Source organism: Calonectris borealis, chromosome 11 (assembly GCF_964195595.1).
Source record: "Calonectris borealis chromosome 11, bCalBor7.hap1.2, whole genome shotgun sequence".
NCBI lineage: Eukaryota > Metazoa > Chordata > Aves > Procellariiformes > Procellariidae > Calonectris > Calonectris borealis.
Window position 1 is genome coordinate 8,151,041 of NC_134322.1, and position 15,086 is coordinate 8,166,126.

Here is a 15,086-nt window from a genome sequence, read left to right on the forward strand (position 1 = left end):
CCCTTGCTCTGGGTGTACACAGCATTCAGAAAAGTTCGAGGCAGAACGATCCAGAAGCAAGAAGAATGGGGCTGGGTCTCTCCCCCGTGCACTGAGCACCTACCTTGCTGTGAGCACAATGCGCATGTCAATCCCTGGGGTCTCCAGAGCAAAAGCTGCCGGGCATGTGAACTAATAAGCTATGAATAAATTGACAACTAAGGAGTGACCCAACAGACCACTGGGCTCTTTCTCCCTAGTAACTGAATCGGGATTGGAGGATGGCTGTCTGCGGAAAGGAGGGGGATTTAACCCCGCTCACTGACAAACTTTAATTGTGCATGAGATGTTTTGTAGGGCTGTGCTGGTTGCTGGTGCTTGTTATCAGATGTGGTCTCGTGGGTATCCTCACCACTCCTCTTAATTGATCAAGGATAGTATCGAGCCCCTTTCTCAATCCCCCTACACGTGTCCCTTGGGTGGAAGAGCTGGATTCTCACACTGTCAGCCTGAAACTGCCTGGGTGATGAATCTGTTAAGAATCCTGTCTGATTGTGATCCTTCCAGCCCCTTCATCTTGATGTGAATGACAAGCTGTCACAGCTTGCCTCAGCCATATTGGTGACATCTGACCCTAGAGAGGGAGTTGACAAGAATGGGAAATCTTCTGAGGTATGGCTTCTGCCTGAGGAAGCAGTGCCAGCTCTGCACCACGCTGTAAGAAATGCCTGGGCATTTGTTTGGCAAGGATTTAAGTGTATTTCCTGTACCTTGTTCTTTGTTACTACTTTGGAGCTAATTTAATTTAAAGCTGTAAAGAATAGGTTGAAGTTTTAGGATACAACTGTGTCTCTTTGTGTAATTGTTGGTACGAGAGAGAGAGTAGGATGCTTGTAAGGATGCCTGGAGGATAACCCTGAAGTGACTTCTCTTTCTGGGAGGCAGAGATGAAAGAGGCTGGGAGGCTATACCTTTTCACTGATTTAACCTAATAGGCTCCAGGGCAGGCAGAGATGTTTGGAAGATGCTACAGTGAAGGCTTTGAGCTGAACCTGGGAACTGAGATATGCTTGTTGTATTAGCCATGAGAGCAAGAGAGGCAGCACATTTTTTGGAGAACACATTAACTTCAGCTCACCAAAATGCAAGATAAGAGAAAATTCATTCCTGGATCTGTCGTAGGGTTAAAAAGCAGGGAATCATCACTTTTTTTGCTGTTAAGTCTTGTTGGCTATCAGCATTGACTTTAGTACTTGTGCACACTTTCTTTTTCCTTCACAACCCTCTTCTAACAGTTAATACCTATAGAAATCTTTAAAGGTGGGGAGAAAATACTGTTCAGCATGCATTTAATTTCTATACGGTTTTTTGTTTGCTCATTAATTCTATTCAGCAAAATGATTTGCATCACAGAGAATAGGTTCCATAGAATATGTATATTTGTATTAAAGACAGTGTTTCCTTTTCCAGAAAAAAAAAAGCTGGTCACTGGAACTGAAGTAACCATTAGAAAAGGAATGTGTGATTTTTATTCCCTTTCCTTCAGCATTACACCGAAAGCACATCTGTGCACAACAGCTGGATCTCCAAACTCCACCTGTTGGCAGTGTGTGGGACATGGCAGGCTGTGAGCAAGCTTTGCCTTTTAAGTTTTAATGCCTAGCTAACAAGTTGGAATTAAAGTGCACATGATGATGGGTGTTTTTGTGTGAGTCCTAGACCAGCAGTACTATGAAAATGCCAGCAGCATAAGCAGCTTTTGCCCACCCATATTTCGAAGATTTGTGAAGCTGCTGGTTTTAAGCCTTTAAAACAAAACAAATCACTGTGCAAGTGTCTGCATATTTAAGATCTGTATTTCTGGGCCACAAGGGAAATGACTATTCAAGGCATCTGTCTCAGATGAGATCTACCTTCTGGTAGGATTTATAAAGCACCTATTGCCGTGGTGCCTACATGTTGTTTCTAAATGTCTCTCAGTTGTCAAATGTGAAATTGTCTTTTGAGTGAGTTGCTCTGTGACTGTATAAACTCCAGTAGTTAAGTACAAGTCCCAGGGGTTGGAGGCAAAATGCAGCCAGACAATATGTACACTCAAGGGCACTTAATTCCTCCCAGAGACAGGGGCTATGAAAGCTTAGGGGCTTTAAGCCTGTAAGCTGTAATACCTTAAGCCCTCAGTCAGGGATCCCATTGTGCTAGATGCTGTACAAATATATGTTGCATGGTCCCTGCCCCATGCTGCCTGTGATATAAATAAACATGACGGCAACAACAAGTGAGTATACTGAGAAATAGCAGGGTGAAGGGCAAAAAGAGGGAGCATGGACTGAAGCAAGGCGGGTTGCCAGGCAGGGGCAGAATCTTTTCTTACGTTTCTATAAAAATAGTGGTTTATGTCTTTATTATCCAGGTGTGATTACTTTTAGGAATTAGATCAGGCATCAAGCCTGAAGAGGTATTTAATGAAGCACCAAGTCATTAGCTTTCATTCAATAATTTGAAGAGGTTGTTTCGTGCTTAAGCATGTGAAAGGTACAGTCTCATAGGAGAAGGAAGGCTGGTTAAATTACTTGGGGGCTGCTTTGCAGAGCCCTTTTGGATCATTTCTTTGTTCAGTCTTTGGCTTCTCTGCTGTTCCCTGTCCATAGTTCCTAGCCAGTCCTGAACAGGTGGGTACCAACATCAATGTGTCTTATGAGTCTTAAAATCCTTTCATGTAGTCCATTATGCATCTTTTCTGTAGTGAGGTTTTTCATTTTCAGGAGTTTATTTTTTTTTAATAATGGTGTGGAACAGAAATAAAGTCTCCATTCAGGAGACAAACAGAGGCACAGAGTTGTCAGTCATACTGCCCAGCGCTACAACCTGTGAGCTGAGATCAGAGCGGAGAAGAAAACCTAAGAGATCCTGGCTTTCAGTCTCCTCTGTCTGCAGTGATTTCCAGCTAACACTGTCCTGGTAGCTCAGATCTGAAAGGGTGACCTAGACATAAGACTTCTTTGTTTATGCTTTTTAGCAGCCTGGTTTTACTGGCTAATCCCATTGTGCTTTGGCTTGGGAAGCGGAGTTTTTCTTTGTTGTTGCTCCTGGTTCCTAAGCCCAGGATCTGGAAGTTGTGTTTATCTGTCTGCTAGTTGTACTCCTGCCCTGATACCCAAGCTGCTGACTTGGAAACACTTCAAAGATTTCCATTCTTCAGAGTGGCTGTCCTGAATGCTACTACAGGGAGTTTTTAATGTTTTCCGATTATGGAGCAGCATTTATTATTATGCCTTTTAAGATAGGGCAACTTTATTTATACATCCTTTTTTTGAAGTATATAAATTAGTCTCCTTTGAGATACACTCGGATTGACAAAACAGCTAAGATTTTACTAACGTATTACTACAAAGAACAGAAAATCAGAGGAAGGCATCTGGACAGGTTTGGTAGGTTTTTCAATGATTTCTTTTTTCCCCCGCATTGCTTCTTGAGACAAATGCAGAGTTCTGCATTGGGCACACTATCAAATTCTCTGGTCTAGCATATGGCTCATCAAGTCATCTTTCTTGTGCTCTTAAACTCTTCCTCCTGTTCCCATTTCCCCCCGCCCCATCCTTGCTCTCATGCACAATTTATCTCCTTTCTCTCTGTCTTCCTGTCCCACGCTTACTCATCTCATTATATCTTCTGATGCCAGAAAAGATGCTGTTGGTTTGCCATATGGTGTTAAGCGATGCCGATATCGCAAACACTGTAAGCCTATTGATGCATCCGTCAGCTTGCTACTGTTCTCGGTGAAAGTCCATTCTGCGTTGTCTTCTATGATTTCTTGTTTTATTTGTTTCCCACAGGGTGTTTTGTATGTTTGAATTTGTTCAGCATCAAAGATAGGTAATATTCAGGGGATATTTGCTGACAGCTGACTTAAAGTGTAAATTACAATGTTGATTTTAACTCCAAGCTTAAAACAAATGCAGGTATATAACTCTTAACGCAGTGTAGGTGTAAACTCCTTTCCCAGGATAATTGTGGATGCTAAGAGTTTGCATAAGCTCAAAAGTGGCTAGGCAAATATATGGAAGCAAAATCAACTAAGAGCTAAAAAGCCTCCCAAAGGCACCATTGCTAGCTTATGAAACCTCTGGACTGCAAATTGCTGGAGTCTGAGTCTGTTCTGGAAGTTCTAGCACTGTGTTTTTGCTGTGGTCTTATACTCTTCCCTTGGTCACTGTTGGCCACAGGATACTAGATTATTTGGACTTTCAGCTTAAGCTGGTGCAGCCGTTCTGTTCTGGCCTGGCTAATTAACTTTGTGCTTAGAATACCTGTTTCTCATTTCAGTTCCATTTTATCTATGATTAAAACATAGGGATATAGGACTACAGTCATTCCTGGCTCACTTTTTTCAGACCCTTTCCTCATTGGCAACTGAGCCTAACAGTCCCATTATAAGCAATTCAGGCTCCCTTTTCAAAGTCATTAGGTTGTTCATCCCATAGCTGCCAAGAGGATGTTTCAGAGCTTCATTTTCCAGTGCTTAAAAACCATCCTTTAATTTCCAGTTGAAATTTATTCATGACCATTTTATATCCATTTGTCCTTGTGCCAACTTTGTTCTTTAGCTTAAAGAGCTCTCTGCCTTCCTCAGTGTTTACTTCTCCCCCACTCAGTGTGTCCATGGAGAACAATCAAGTCGCCTCTTAACCATCGTTTTGCTAAGGTGACAAAACTGGGATCTTTAAGAGTCCTCATGAGATACGTCTCCGTTACCATAATGATTTCCTTAGCACTTTTCTGCACATTTCCTTCTGCGTACTGCACACAGCTGTTCAGGTGAAGCCTTGTATGAAAACATTCATGATTTCCCTTCTCCACTGGCAGTGGCTTTCCTGAGACCTGATCTGTCCTCTTCATGGTTGTGTCACCCTGCTGGGTCATGCTTGTCCTCATCCTCTAATGGGCTCATATATCCAGGGTGTCCTTCTACTCATTTCAAAATTATGAGCCCCTGCTCATAACAGCAATACTTATTAAACCCTAAATGTGTAACCTTGCACTTTGACTATTACATTTCATCACATTTCTATTGCTTCAGAACTCAAGAACATCCTGTTACTCCTGAAAGATATTCCAAACTCCCCGCTATTGGCAGTAGCTCCTGACTTCACACAGTCAGCAGATTTTGTTAGTATACTCTGACTTATTGTGCCAAGGTCATTAATGAAATAACAAAATAAGATCAGTCTTGAAACATCCTTGAGGACTTCCACACATAACTTCCCTCCAGACTAATAACTCCTCTTCTGGCATAAATCCTGTCATTACCTCTTAAACAGTTCCTTACCCACCTTGTAATTCTTATACTAATCCCCATGTTCTCCAGCTTGGCTAATAATTTCCAGTGGGGCACCATATCAAATGCTTTACTGAAGTACAGGTAAATTAGATCTACCACATTTCCCTTGTCTAGAAAAATTGGTTATCTTTCAAAGAAAGATATTAAGTTAGACTGGCTTGATCTATTCTTGGTAAGTCCTTTTTATCCCTTAACCTGTTTTATCTGTTTTGCAGTTTACCCTCATGTCTTTATTTTTCCTTTCAAAATTTGTTCTAAAGCAATGCGTGCTATTGAAGTCAGTCTACTGGGTCTGCACCTACTTATGACTACCAGTAGAGTACATGCTGTAGGACATACAGAACACTGCATATTGCCTATGCCAAAACTCTTGCGATGAATTGCAGTACTTGAAGCGATGAAATGTACTAGTTTGGTTCCACTTTATTTTATTGCAGTACTACGTACAGGCATGGACTGGGATGAGGATGTGTCTAGGCTGTTACCCCGGGATGTGGGAAATCCAGCTAGCTACAGCTGCAGGTCTGTAATATTTTTTCAGAAGTAGGTGGTGATTGTGAAAATTTCTGATTCTGCTGAGTGGTGGTACTGGGATCTGGGTGATACCACCTTTTTTTTTCTTTTTTTTTTTAGGACATGTTTGAATTTTCCATCCCACAGTGCCATCTGGGTGGATTTACTTACATCTTTATTATAGTCTTGGGTTTCTCGGATTTACAAACAAAGCGGTTGCAAACTTGTTCTATCAGGTCATATCAAAAGCAGAAATAGCTCTTATCCTTGACTCAGAGCAGGCCAGCTCCCTCCAAGCCTGGAAAAGAGAAGCGACGGGGGTGGCTGAGGCTGTTGAAAGATCAGCTACGGTATAGCCAGGAAGAGTTTAGGTCTTCTGCAGCAAGTGTGATGAGAAATTAGAGAGAATGGGGACTCAGAGGTAGTAGGAATAGGAGATTATACTAGCAGACAACATGGTTTGGAAAGTCTGAGGTCCTCTGAGGATGAATGAAGTTGTCTGTATACAATGTGGTTTACAGATCCCCCAAAAGTATTAGAGAATCCAGATTTGCTGATTGTTTGGTTGATGGGAGGTTTGCTGGCAGTGACATTATGACAACAGCGTAGCTTTGCTGAAACTCTTAGCAATGCTCATAGGCACCCTCAAAATAAATCAGGTGCCTGCAGGAAATCCTTAGATCTCTTCTGCTTAGAGCCAGAAACACTCTGGTCTTCCTTTGTTGCTCTGCTGTTCTGGCATGTGATTGAGACATCACCTTTACCCTGCAAAGGTAGGTATGTAATGTAGTCTCCTTTACAAGATACATACTTGAGTGTGAGCTTTGGGAGATGCTCTGGATGGAATTTTAACTTGCTTAGATCTGTTTACTTTGTCCCGAACTTTAAAGTCAGGGAAAGACTGAGTGATCAGTGGCTGTAGCGTATCCCTTTTCTGAGCATGCCGAATATAGCTGGTGGACGACAGTATTCCTCCCACTAGCTGAATGGTTGCTGTTTAGGTGGAGTTAAAGCAGCAATGAAAGCATGACTGTGCTTCCACTGGTGAGATTTTTAGCTACTGATTTCCTGTTCTGTCTGAATTTGTGTGCGTTTCTTTTGCAGTTTGTTTGTAATGTTGTGGTTGAACTCTGACAGATTCATTACGAAAGAATGACATTAGATAGGGATGTTGACCCAACATCAGCAGGAACCAGCTCTTGAATCTTTCTTAGTCTCAGCTGCTGTTAGAACACACAATGAACAGCAGCTTGATGTTAAAAAAATATGTATTTCTTGCTGCAGGATGATAATTGGCGCAGTATGGAAGTTAATATGATTTTATTTGGGGATTGGTTTGTAAAGAGATTACATTTTAAGGAATCCTTGGGCATAGAAGGGTTTGTAGCTGTATTTATTTAATCAGCTGTGGGCGCTTAAAACTTCACAGCAGTAAGTCAGGTTAGAACATGGATCTTCTTGCTCCAGCAGAACGTGACTGGAAAAGAAAATCTTCTGTGGGGCTAGTGGGATGGAGACTATACCATGTGAGAAAGAAACTTGCCTCCAGATGGTGGGGAGCAAGGATGTCTCGGTTCAGCTTTTCAAGCTACAAATGTAAGTGACCAGCTCCCATTCAAACCAGTGCTACGCTGACTCAGGCAGGTTGAGTTGCTTCCCTGCACATTGAAATGACGCAGAAGGTCATCAGAAATCTCTCTGTGTATCTCTTCCCTCTACCTCCTTACTCTCTAAGTTCTATGGGGCAAGTGGTATTACTTAACATCTACTGATGTAGATAGAAGCACTGTTGTCCGAGGTGGGCATGTACTGAGTCTCTGATACAAAGAAATAGCTCTGGGGCAACAGTTTAAAAGCTTGCTTCATTACTTCGGGTATGTGGGTGTTGCTTTAAATGTAATGGTCACTACAAATCAGTGTAACACTAAAGCTAGAGGGCTAATGGTCTTTTAGAATAACTGAGTCAGCTGCAGAGACTGGATCCTCTGCTGGTGTAAAACTTTGCAGTTCTGACAAAGTCCATCATAAGCTGTCAATTTAGACCAGCTGGGAAGCCTTCAGAAGACTGTGAAGATGAAGGTTACAAAAATTATTGAAGAAGTTGACATTATTTCTCCGTCTCTCTTCTTTCCCCAGGGCAGCCATTGAGGCTCTGGCAGCATTGCTGAAATCAAGTAAGCTTTTTTTCTTTATATTCTTTCTAACTTTCTTTTCTGTGCTGTGCTGCTGGACAGAATGATCCTGTTGAGCCTCATTCTCCCTTGGTATCCCCTCTTCCCTCAGTCCCAAAGACCACTGCTTAGAAAAGAGAGGCAGTAATGCAGTAGTTTCCTATATGTCTAGCTATGATCCTTGGAGCCCCACGGCTCTGTGGACACACAGCTCTATGGGAGACAGTGCTCTAGATCCCAGGGAGCAAGCTGCTGAGGAAACCAGACTAGACCCTTATTTTGAGTATTTAGGGAATAGTGGTTGTCCTGGGGCTTGGTACAGTAAAAGAAATGGGGAACCTTTCCAGCCAGTGACCAATGTTTATTGCTTTGTTCCAGCATCACTGGAGAGTGAGGCCAGGACCCATCTGGCCTGTGGTGCTGGTGTACTTTGTGCTTACCTGGTAACAATGATGCTGTTGGCAACGGCTTGCGAAACTTCTGTAGTCCAAAAGAGATGACCTTATTCTCCCTTGCAAGTGTGTCAGGTCTGATAATGTGCAGACAGGGCTGAGACCTAGTGATTGCTGGGGTGCAGCCCTGCTATGGCAGGCTGTGCGTAACATTTGTACCAGCTGGCTGGGGGTGTTGAAGATCTTAACACGGGTTCTTGGTCACACACTGCTGGGGTGTTTGTTCCTGAAATGAACATGCTACCCTTTTTTGCCTTTATCTCATCCAAAACCACTTAGCTTTTTATTACCAGACTTTAATAAAGCTTTGATTAAGAAAGAGCAGTCTACTATTGCAGACAATCTACTCTACAATAAATCACAATAGCGTATTGTGCCCTCTCTCTCTGCCCCCCCCTCTTTCCATAGTATTAGGAATAAATGCATTTGTGAAAAACTGTAGCCCTGGAAGCAGTGCTTAAATGAGCATGCTGCAACGGGATCGTGTCTGAGTTGCATCAGCTCAAATGATGAATTCTGAAATAATGCCTCAGTATTAACCTTGCTGCCTAGATTTAAAGGTCACTCTATTGCAACAAGAAAAGACCACCTGGTTTGGGCACTAAATCTTAAAAAGGGGGTTGTGGGGCTATGCCACAGCTGCTTGCAATACAAAAGCAAAATTAGCCTTCAGAAATTTACAGAGAAGGCTGGAAAAGTAGAGCAAGAGCTGAAAGCTCATCTGGCAGCTTGAGCTTTTCTCCTGCACTCCTGTTTTGTGGTAAGTACTAGGAATGGGAAGTGAAATTGTCCCAAGATATTTATAATGTAAGTTTTCTACTTGGAGGCTTGTTCTGGGTCTAGAGATGAGAACAGTATGAAGAAGTGAAGGACTAATTATCAAGGGAAGCTGTGAAATGTAGTCTCCTGGGGAGTTGCAAGCACATGTTGTAAAAGTTGTGGGGGGGAAGCTGAGGATGATTTAGGGCATCTAAAAGGATTGGATTCAGTTCCAAATTCTCCCAGCCCTTTTTCTCCTGGAGTGAGGTAAGTTGTTCTGGTTTTGTTGTTGTTGTTTTTTTTTTTTTTTTTTTAAAGCCATTTACTCTTAGAAATTTCTTGTGTGATTTTTCTCAGCCAACTTATGTTGTGAAGGCATCTTGGGTGGTTCTTCCTCTTATGCTTTTTGTATTGTAGGAAGTGCATAGAGGGTTTCCAGTACTGGAAACACACTGATCATTCTGATTGTTTCAGGTGCTTTCACAGATGGTGAACTCCAATGAGAATTTAGTCTATTGAGCAAAGTAGTCCATACATTGTCGCTCTTGTTGATCACTGTGATGTACAGACTAGGGTTCTCATGTTCTTTTGTACTGTTGACCATTGCAAACAAAGGCAGCTGTTTGGGAGACATTTCTTTGTTTGGAGACACCCTTCCCAGTTTGCTGTTATGTGTCCTTTTCTCTATCATCCACAACCAAACAACATTGTTGCAGCAACACCAGCTACTTCTTCCATGGAAAAGTGATTTTTAGGAAAACACATGGTCTATTTTTGGCTGATGTTCTTTTAAGGCACTGGAATTGGTACTTGAGAAATGGTGCCAATAGTGTGCAACCAAATAGAGCACTACAGCCCACAAGTCAGCTTGAACTGTTTTCTGCAGTCTGAAGCAGTGTGGTCAAGAATGTCTTTCAGTTCTCTCCTTGTCCTGTGGCTCAGGACATGAGAAGCTCCAGGCTTCTGGAGTAGACTGCTCTGGTAGATGCATACAAATAAGCAGGCTGTGCCTTTTGGGAGGTGTGGGTTAAGAGATGTGAAAAACAGCTCTGGTTCTTCCAGAGATAAATTCACCATGGCTGAAAAAGAGCTGAATTCTTTTTCGTGATTGCATCAGGACAGCTTTGTTTGTCACAGTTAACTTATTTATGCCCATGACCTTACACTTTTGAATGGTGCAGGGGTTCTTAGAAAGTTAAAAATCAAATCTGGTGAATGCTGTAGCACTTGATAATTGCTTATGTAAACAAAGGGTAGCACTGGACACAGCAAAGCACCCAGAAGCCCTTTAGCATGTTTTAGATGGGATACAAACTAAATGGGAGGCAGGAATCCTGGAATGTGCTACAGTACTGAATTGCTGGAGTGATTATTGAAAGTTTTGTTGGAGATTTGCTGGGCAATGGTGGTGAGATTCAGTTTTTCTGGGGGTGAAAGCTATAAAACAGACAGGACAAGAACACACTCATTCTTGAGGGTCTCGTAGGGCTGTCGTATCCTTAAGTGCTTCAGCCCAAAGTGGTCATGAAGGTTGTGGTTATACGCGGAGTTGTGCTGAAGGGAAAGTGTCCCTCTTGCTTTTGGCAGTGAGCTGCAATGGGAAAACACACAGTAGTTTTAAAAGGAGCAGGCAGATGGCAGTGTGTCTCCCTGATGGATTTGGAAACATCCATTTTCAGCTTCTCGGGCTTCCTTAAGCTCTTCTTGAGACTTTGTTCCCCTGCAGAGCCAGGGGCTGGCTAAAAACATTTTGGCCTCTGTCTCTTTCCTAACAGAAGCTGATGCTAAATGCCCATTTATCAGATGCATAACTACAAAAGCAAGATTTGTCAGGGAAGAAGGCATCTGTGTAAGAAAAAATTACCACTCCAGCTGTACGTGGGAAATTGTTGTTGTGTTTCAGAGGGAAAAGTACAAGATTGTCCAAAGAAATAAGTCATGGGACACTACAAACTTGTGCTTCATCCACCTCAGGGAAGAAATGCTTGGAAACCCAGTGCAAGGTGAGAGTGACTTTGGTTGTCTTGTTCCCCTGTACATAGTGGAAATCAGTGGTAGTCATAGAGATGGTGAATAATGGAGGAATAGAAGCTTAGGTCCCTTCTAACGACAGTGCTGCATCTTTCTTTCAGTGGAAGCTCAGATTACTGTTATAGAAGAGATGTTTCTTGCCTGACCATCAGCCAGTTTCGCACTCCTTACTTATCTCTTTCCAAGCATCCCAGAGTACTTTACCAATCTTTGTATGCTACTCTCCAGTTGCTGTTCTCTACCTGCCATGCCCATATACACACAGCAAACAGCTTGTAGCAAGTCTTTACTCCATTGCCTTGCTGGGTTTTTTTATATCTGTTGTCTCTCCACCATGCTGTTAACTCCCTCTGACTGAACTACATTATTATACAGGCTGAACACGTTGCTTGGTAAATATCTATAATGCTGCTGAAGTGCCATGAAAGCATCAGGAGTCTTTTACTCTTCTCTTGGATGTTACAGTCAAGATTTCCAGTGTTACAGCTGTCCATCCTTCTTTCTTCAATTTCTAGATGCTTACTACAGACCAGGGTGGGGACGGGAGGGTAGATACTGATAGCTATAGATAAACTGAGGTGGGATGAGGCACAGCATCCTTCCCAGAGTCTCTTCTCTCTTCCCAGGGTACACCTGCTACTCTTTCCAGCCTCCTTTGGTTTTGTTCTACTTCTCCTCTGTACATTTGTCTTCCTATCTTGCTCCAGTTATGTCTTAAGGTCTGGGGAGCTCATCACTAAGATCTCCTTTGCCTGCGAGAGGCCCAGGTGTGGAGGGGGCATACCCCAGCTGGATCCCGTCTGAGCAGCAGTGGAAGGCGAGGGCTGCCCTCTGTGTCACTCTTAGCCATGGGCTCTATTGCTTTTCGTGAACTCACCCCCCAAAATAAAACTGGCAAAGCATTCTCAGTTTTGGGGAAGTGGAAGAAAACTGGATACCTGCTATATAAGTGCAGACAAGTGCGTATCTAGGGGTTTGCAGGCTGAAGGCGGTGTGATGGCCCAAACCCGACACTGCCGCTCGGCACCTCGAGCCACATGATGGCGATGTTATTATAGGGATCCCCGCTCCCACTGGCACTTAATCCAATATTTATTTTTGGTGAGTAATTTGTTTATCAGCAAGTTATTTTAATCTAATTTTGGTTGTATTTGTTATTCCTGACTATCTGTACTTCCCAGAATTAGCAGCTTGCATGTCTTTAAGGAAATTAGCTAGAGCTGATCTCGGAGGCATTTGCTCAGCGGATATTGAAGGAAAGAGCTAGGGAAATGGGCAGGGCCCTTGTTGCAATGCTTGCCTAGTAAAATTGTAATGAGCAATTTAAAAAGACAGGTTGTGGTGACCCTGTGATCGTGCTTATTTCATCAAGACAATTCTGTATGCTAACAGCAGTTATGGCTGATGGCGTTTCACCTCTCTTTCTGCATCATCTTTTCCTTTCTCCTTTTGTCATCTTTACCCTCTTTCCTCCCCCCCCCCCCCAAGCCTTTCATCTCTCCTTTTCTGCTCTTTCCTCCACATCTTCCATCAACTAACCTTTATTTAACCTTTCACCTGCTGGTTTTTTTCATCAAAGGATAAGGATTATGTCTTGTGGCTGGCAGGATAAAATAATCAGTGTCATTCTTTTCCTTTTATGCTGGCAACAAGGAGGGGCAAGTAACTCTGCGAGGAACAGAAAGCGATGTTCTAGCACATAAGCAGATTATGGTTTCTGAAAGGCCTGCACCCTCTATGTCTGAATTCATAATGCTTTGCAACAGATCTACTGATGCAGGTCTTTGATCTTGTGTCAAAATAGCCCTATGGTTAAACCATGTCAGTTCCTGCAGCCAACAGCACAATGTTTGATTTTGCCTAATATTTTGCCAGGTACCCATTTCTCACGATCAATTTAAGACTTCACTACCCACCTCTGGATTCAAACTCCATTATCAGTCTGGCCCCAAATCTATCATCACAACTTGTAGGGTATTGTGATCAGAGTTGAATTTTTCAAATAGTTCCTTTCATAATCATCTAAAAAAAGTTCTGTGTCTATCTTTTCTTCCTGATTTTCAGAATGCAAATATCTTTATTCTATGTTTTTAAGCTTATCTCTTTGAGAAGAGCCATTTTATGGGGAAAAAAAAAAAATCCGTTTTTAATGTCCTTTATATTCCCTTTGGTACTCCAGAGAAAAAGGTTGGTTTCATCTCCTGGGGCATGGCAGCTCCCCACGGTTTTTCTCAGGGTGGGTATAATGGAATAAAAGTGTCCAGGAGCTGCATTATTCTCTGAGATCCTTAATAGTGATTGCTTACTGCCTTTGTCTTGACATGGGTGGTGGTTGTGTCTCCAGTGCTGATCTGGCTTCAGAAAATACAGTGGCTGAATTTGAGGAAGTCTTCAAAATTCTAGCATCCTTATTTGAATTCTTTCAAACGACTTTGGTCAGAAAAATCAAGCAGAAAATCTTGTGCAAAAAGTATTTTTTGTGGATTTCCAGCTTTCTGTGGGGTTCCAACCAGAAGATGCTGTGAAACTGAAAAATAAAGCAGAAAAAGGAAACCTTTTTGAAAATCAGCTTCCTTCTGGGGTTAGTTTAAAAGTTTCAGAAAGGCTTGGTTTGCTCTTTCTTAATTTTTACATATAAACAATGTAACAAAGGCAAATTAGAGAAGAATCACCATGTCATAATACAGTTTGTAAGACTGCCACTGAATTGGCCAACACCTGGAACAAAACCAAATATTTTGGAGTAGAAAGCATGAGCTGGTTTTGTACTGAAGCTAAGCTTGTGGCTGATTCTGGTCTAGGAGCAAAAGATGGCACCTGTACTTGCTAGCAAATCCTGCCTGTGTTCTCTACCTTTCTGCCAGTGTTGTTCGTCTATCCTAAATGCTTAAATAAATGTCTAGTTTCTGTGAAGTTTACAGGGCACAATTAGAGTAGTCTTCTGGCTTCCAACAAGAGTTGAGCTAATACCAGCTTCTTGCTGGAACTGTAGAGCCCATTGGGTCTGGATTCATCCCAGCACTTGATGGGTGACTAAGTTTCTCCAGGGGAACAATTTTTTTTTTTTCCTATAGGGAATCCTCATGTTTATCTCTAGCAAAAATGACCTCTCAATGACTGAGTACAATAGCTGTTTTCTCTTTGCTTTAGGAGATACCTTGCACCTTTTACTCCCAAGAGGCAATCACTAGAGCAGAGTGGGGAAGTTGGAGATTTTCTTATTCCTTTCACCCCTTTAGGGGTCATAGGGTTAATTTAGCAGAGCATTCTTATCTCCAGACTGTAGCAATGTATGTTCTTGGCATAATGAATCAGCTGAGTGGCATCAACAAAGAGATTTAAGCAGATAGAAAGATAAATATCTCTTTGTTCTACCTGGTAAGCACTGCATTGCTCATCATATTTCAGGTTGACTGTAATTCAGTTTTGTGATTAAATATGCTGTGTGATTTCCAGTGGTCCCTGTGTTCCTGTCAAACACTTCAAAGGGGACTGGAATGCAAGGAAGGCTTCAGAAATGTCCACAGAAACACTGGCAGTCGTAAGACTTTTATCTACTAGACTGAAACCCTGGCTCTAGAGTCTGTCCTTGTCCCCCAACACAAAATCCGAATTCTGTCAAAACTGGGGATTTCTTTGCAGTGTGATGCATCTTTAACCATTTGATGCTTCCGCATATTGGCTGTGCATCCATGTCAAACGTTTCTGGCTAACTGCACAGATTATTCAGGCCAGATATTCTGCGCTGCAGTGCTTAAACTTTCACTGGTTAGCAGCACTGCCCTGGAAGCCAGAAGTGGAGGGTCAGTTCTAGAAATGTGGGAAACTAAGATGACATCA

General features: G+C 42.4%; 1 protein-coding gene across 1 annotated transcript in view; it reads left to right on the top strand.

Moving 5' to 3' along the window:
• Positions 1-15,086, top strand: part of AGBL1 (AGBL carboxypeptidase 1) — a 296,923-nt gene that overhangs the window by 50,384 nt on the left and 231,453 nt on the right. Inside the window, exon 6 of the mRNA XM_075159559.1 lies at positions 7,970-8,007. Within this exon, the coding sequence (XP_075015660.1) occupies positions 7,970-8,007 (38 nt within the window). The remainder of the gene's footprint in view (positions 1-7,969; positions 8,008-15,086) is intronic.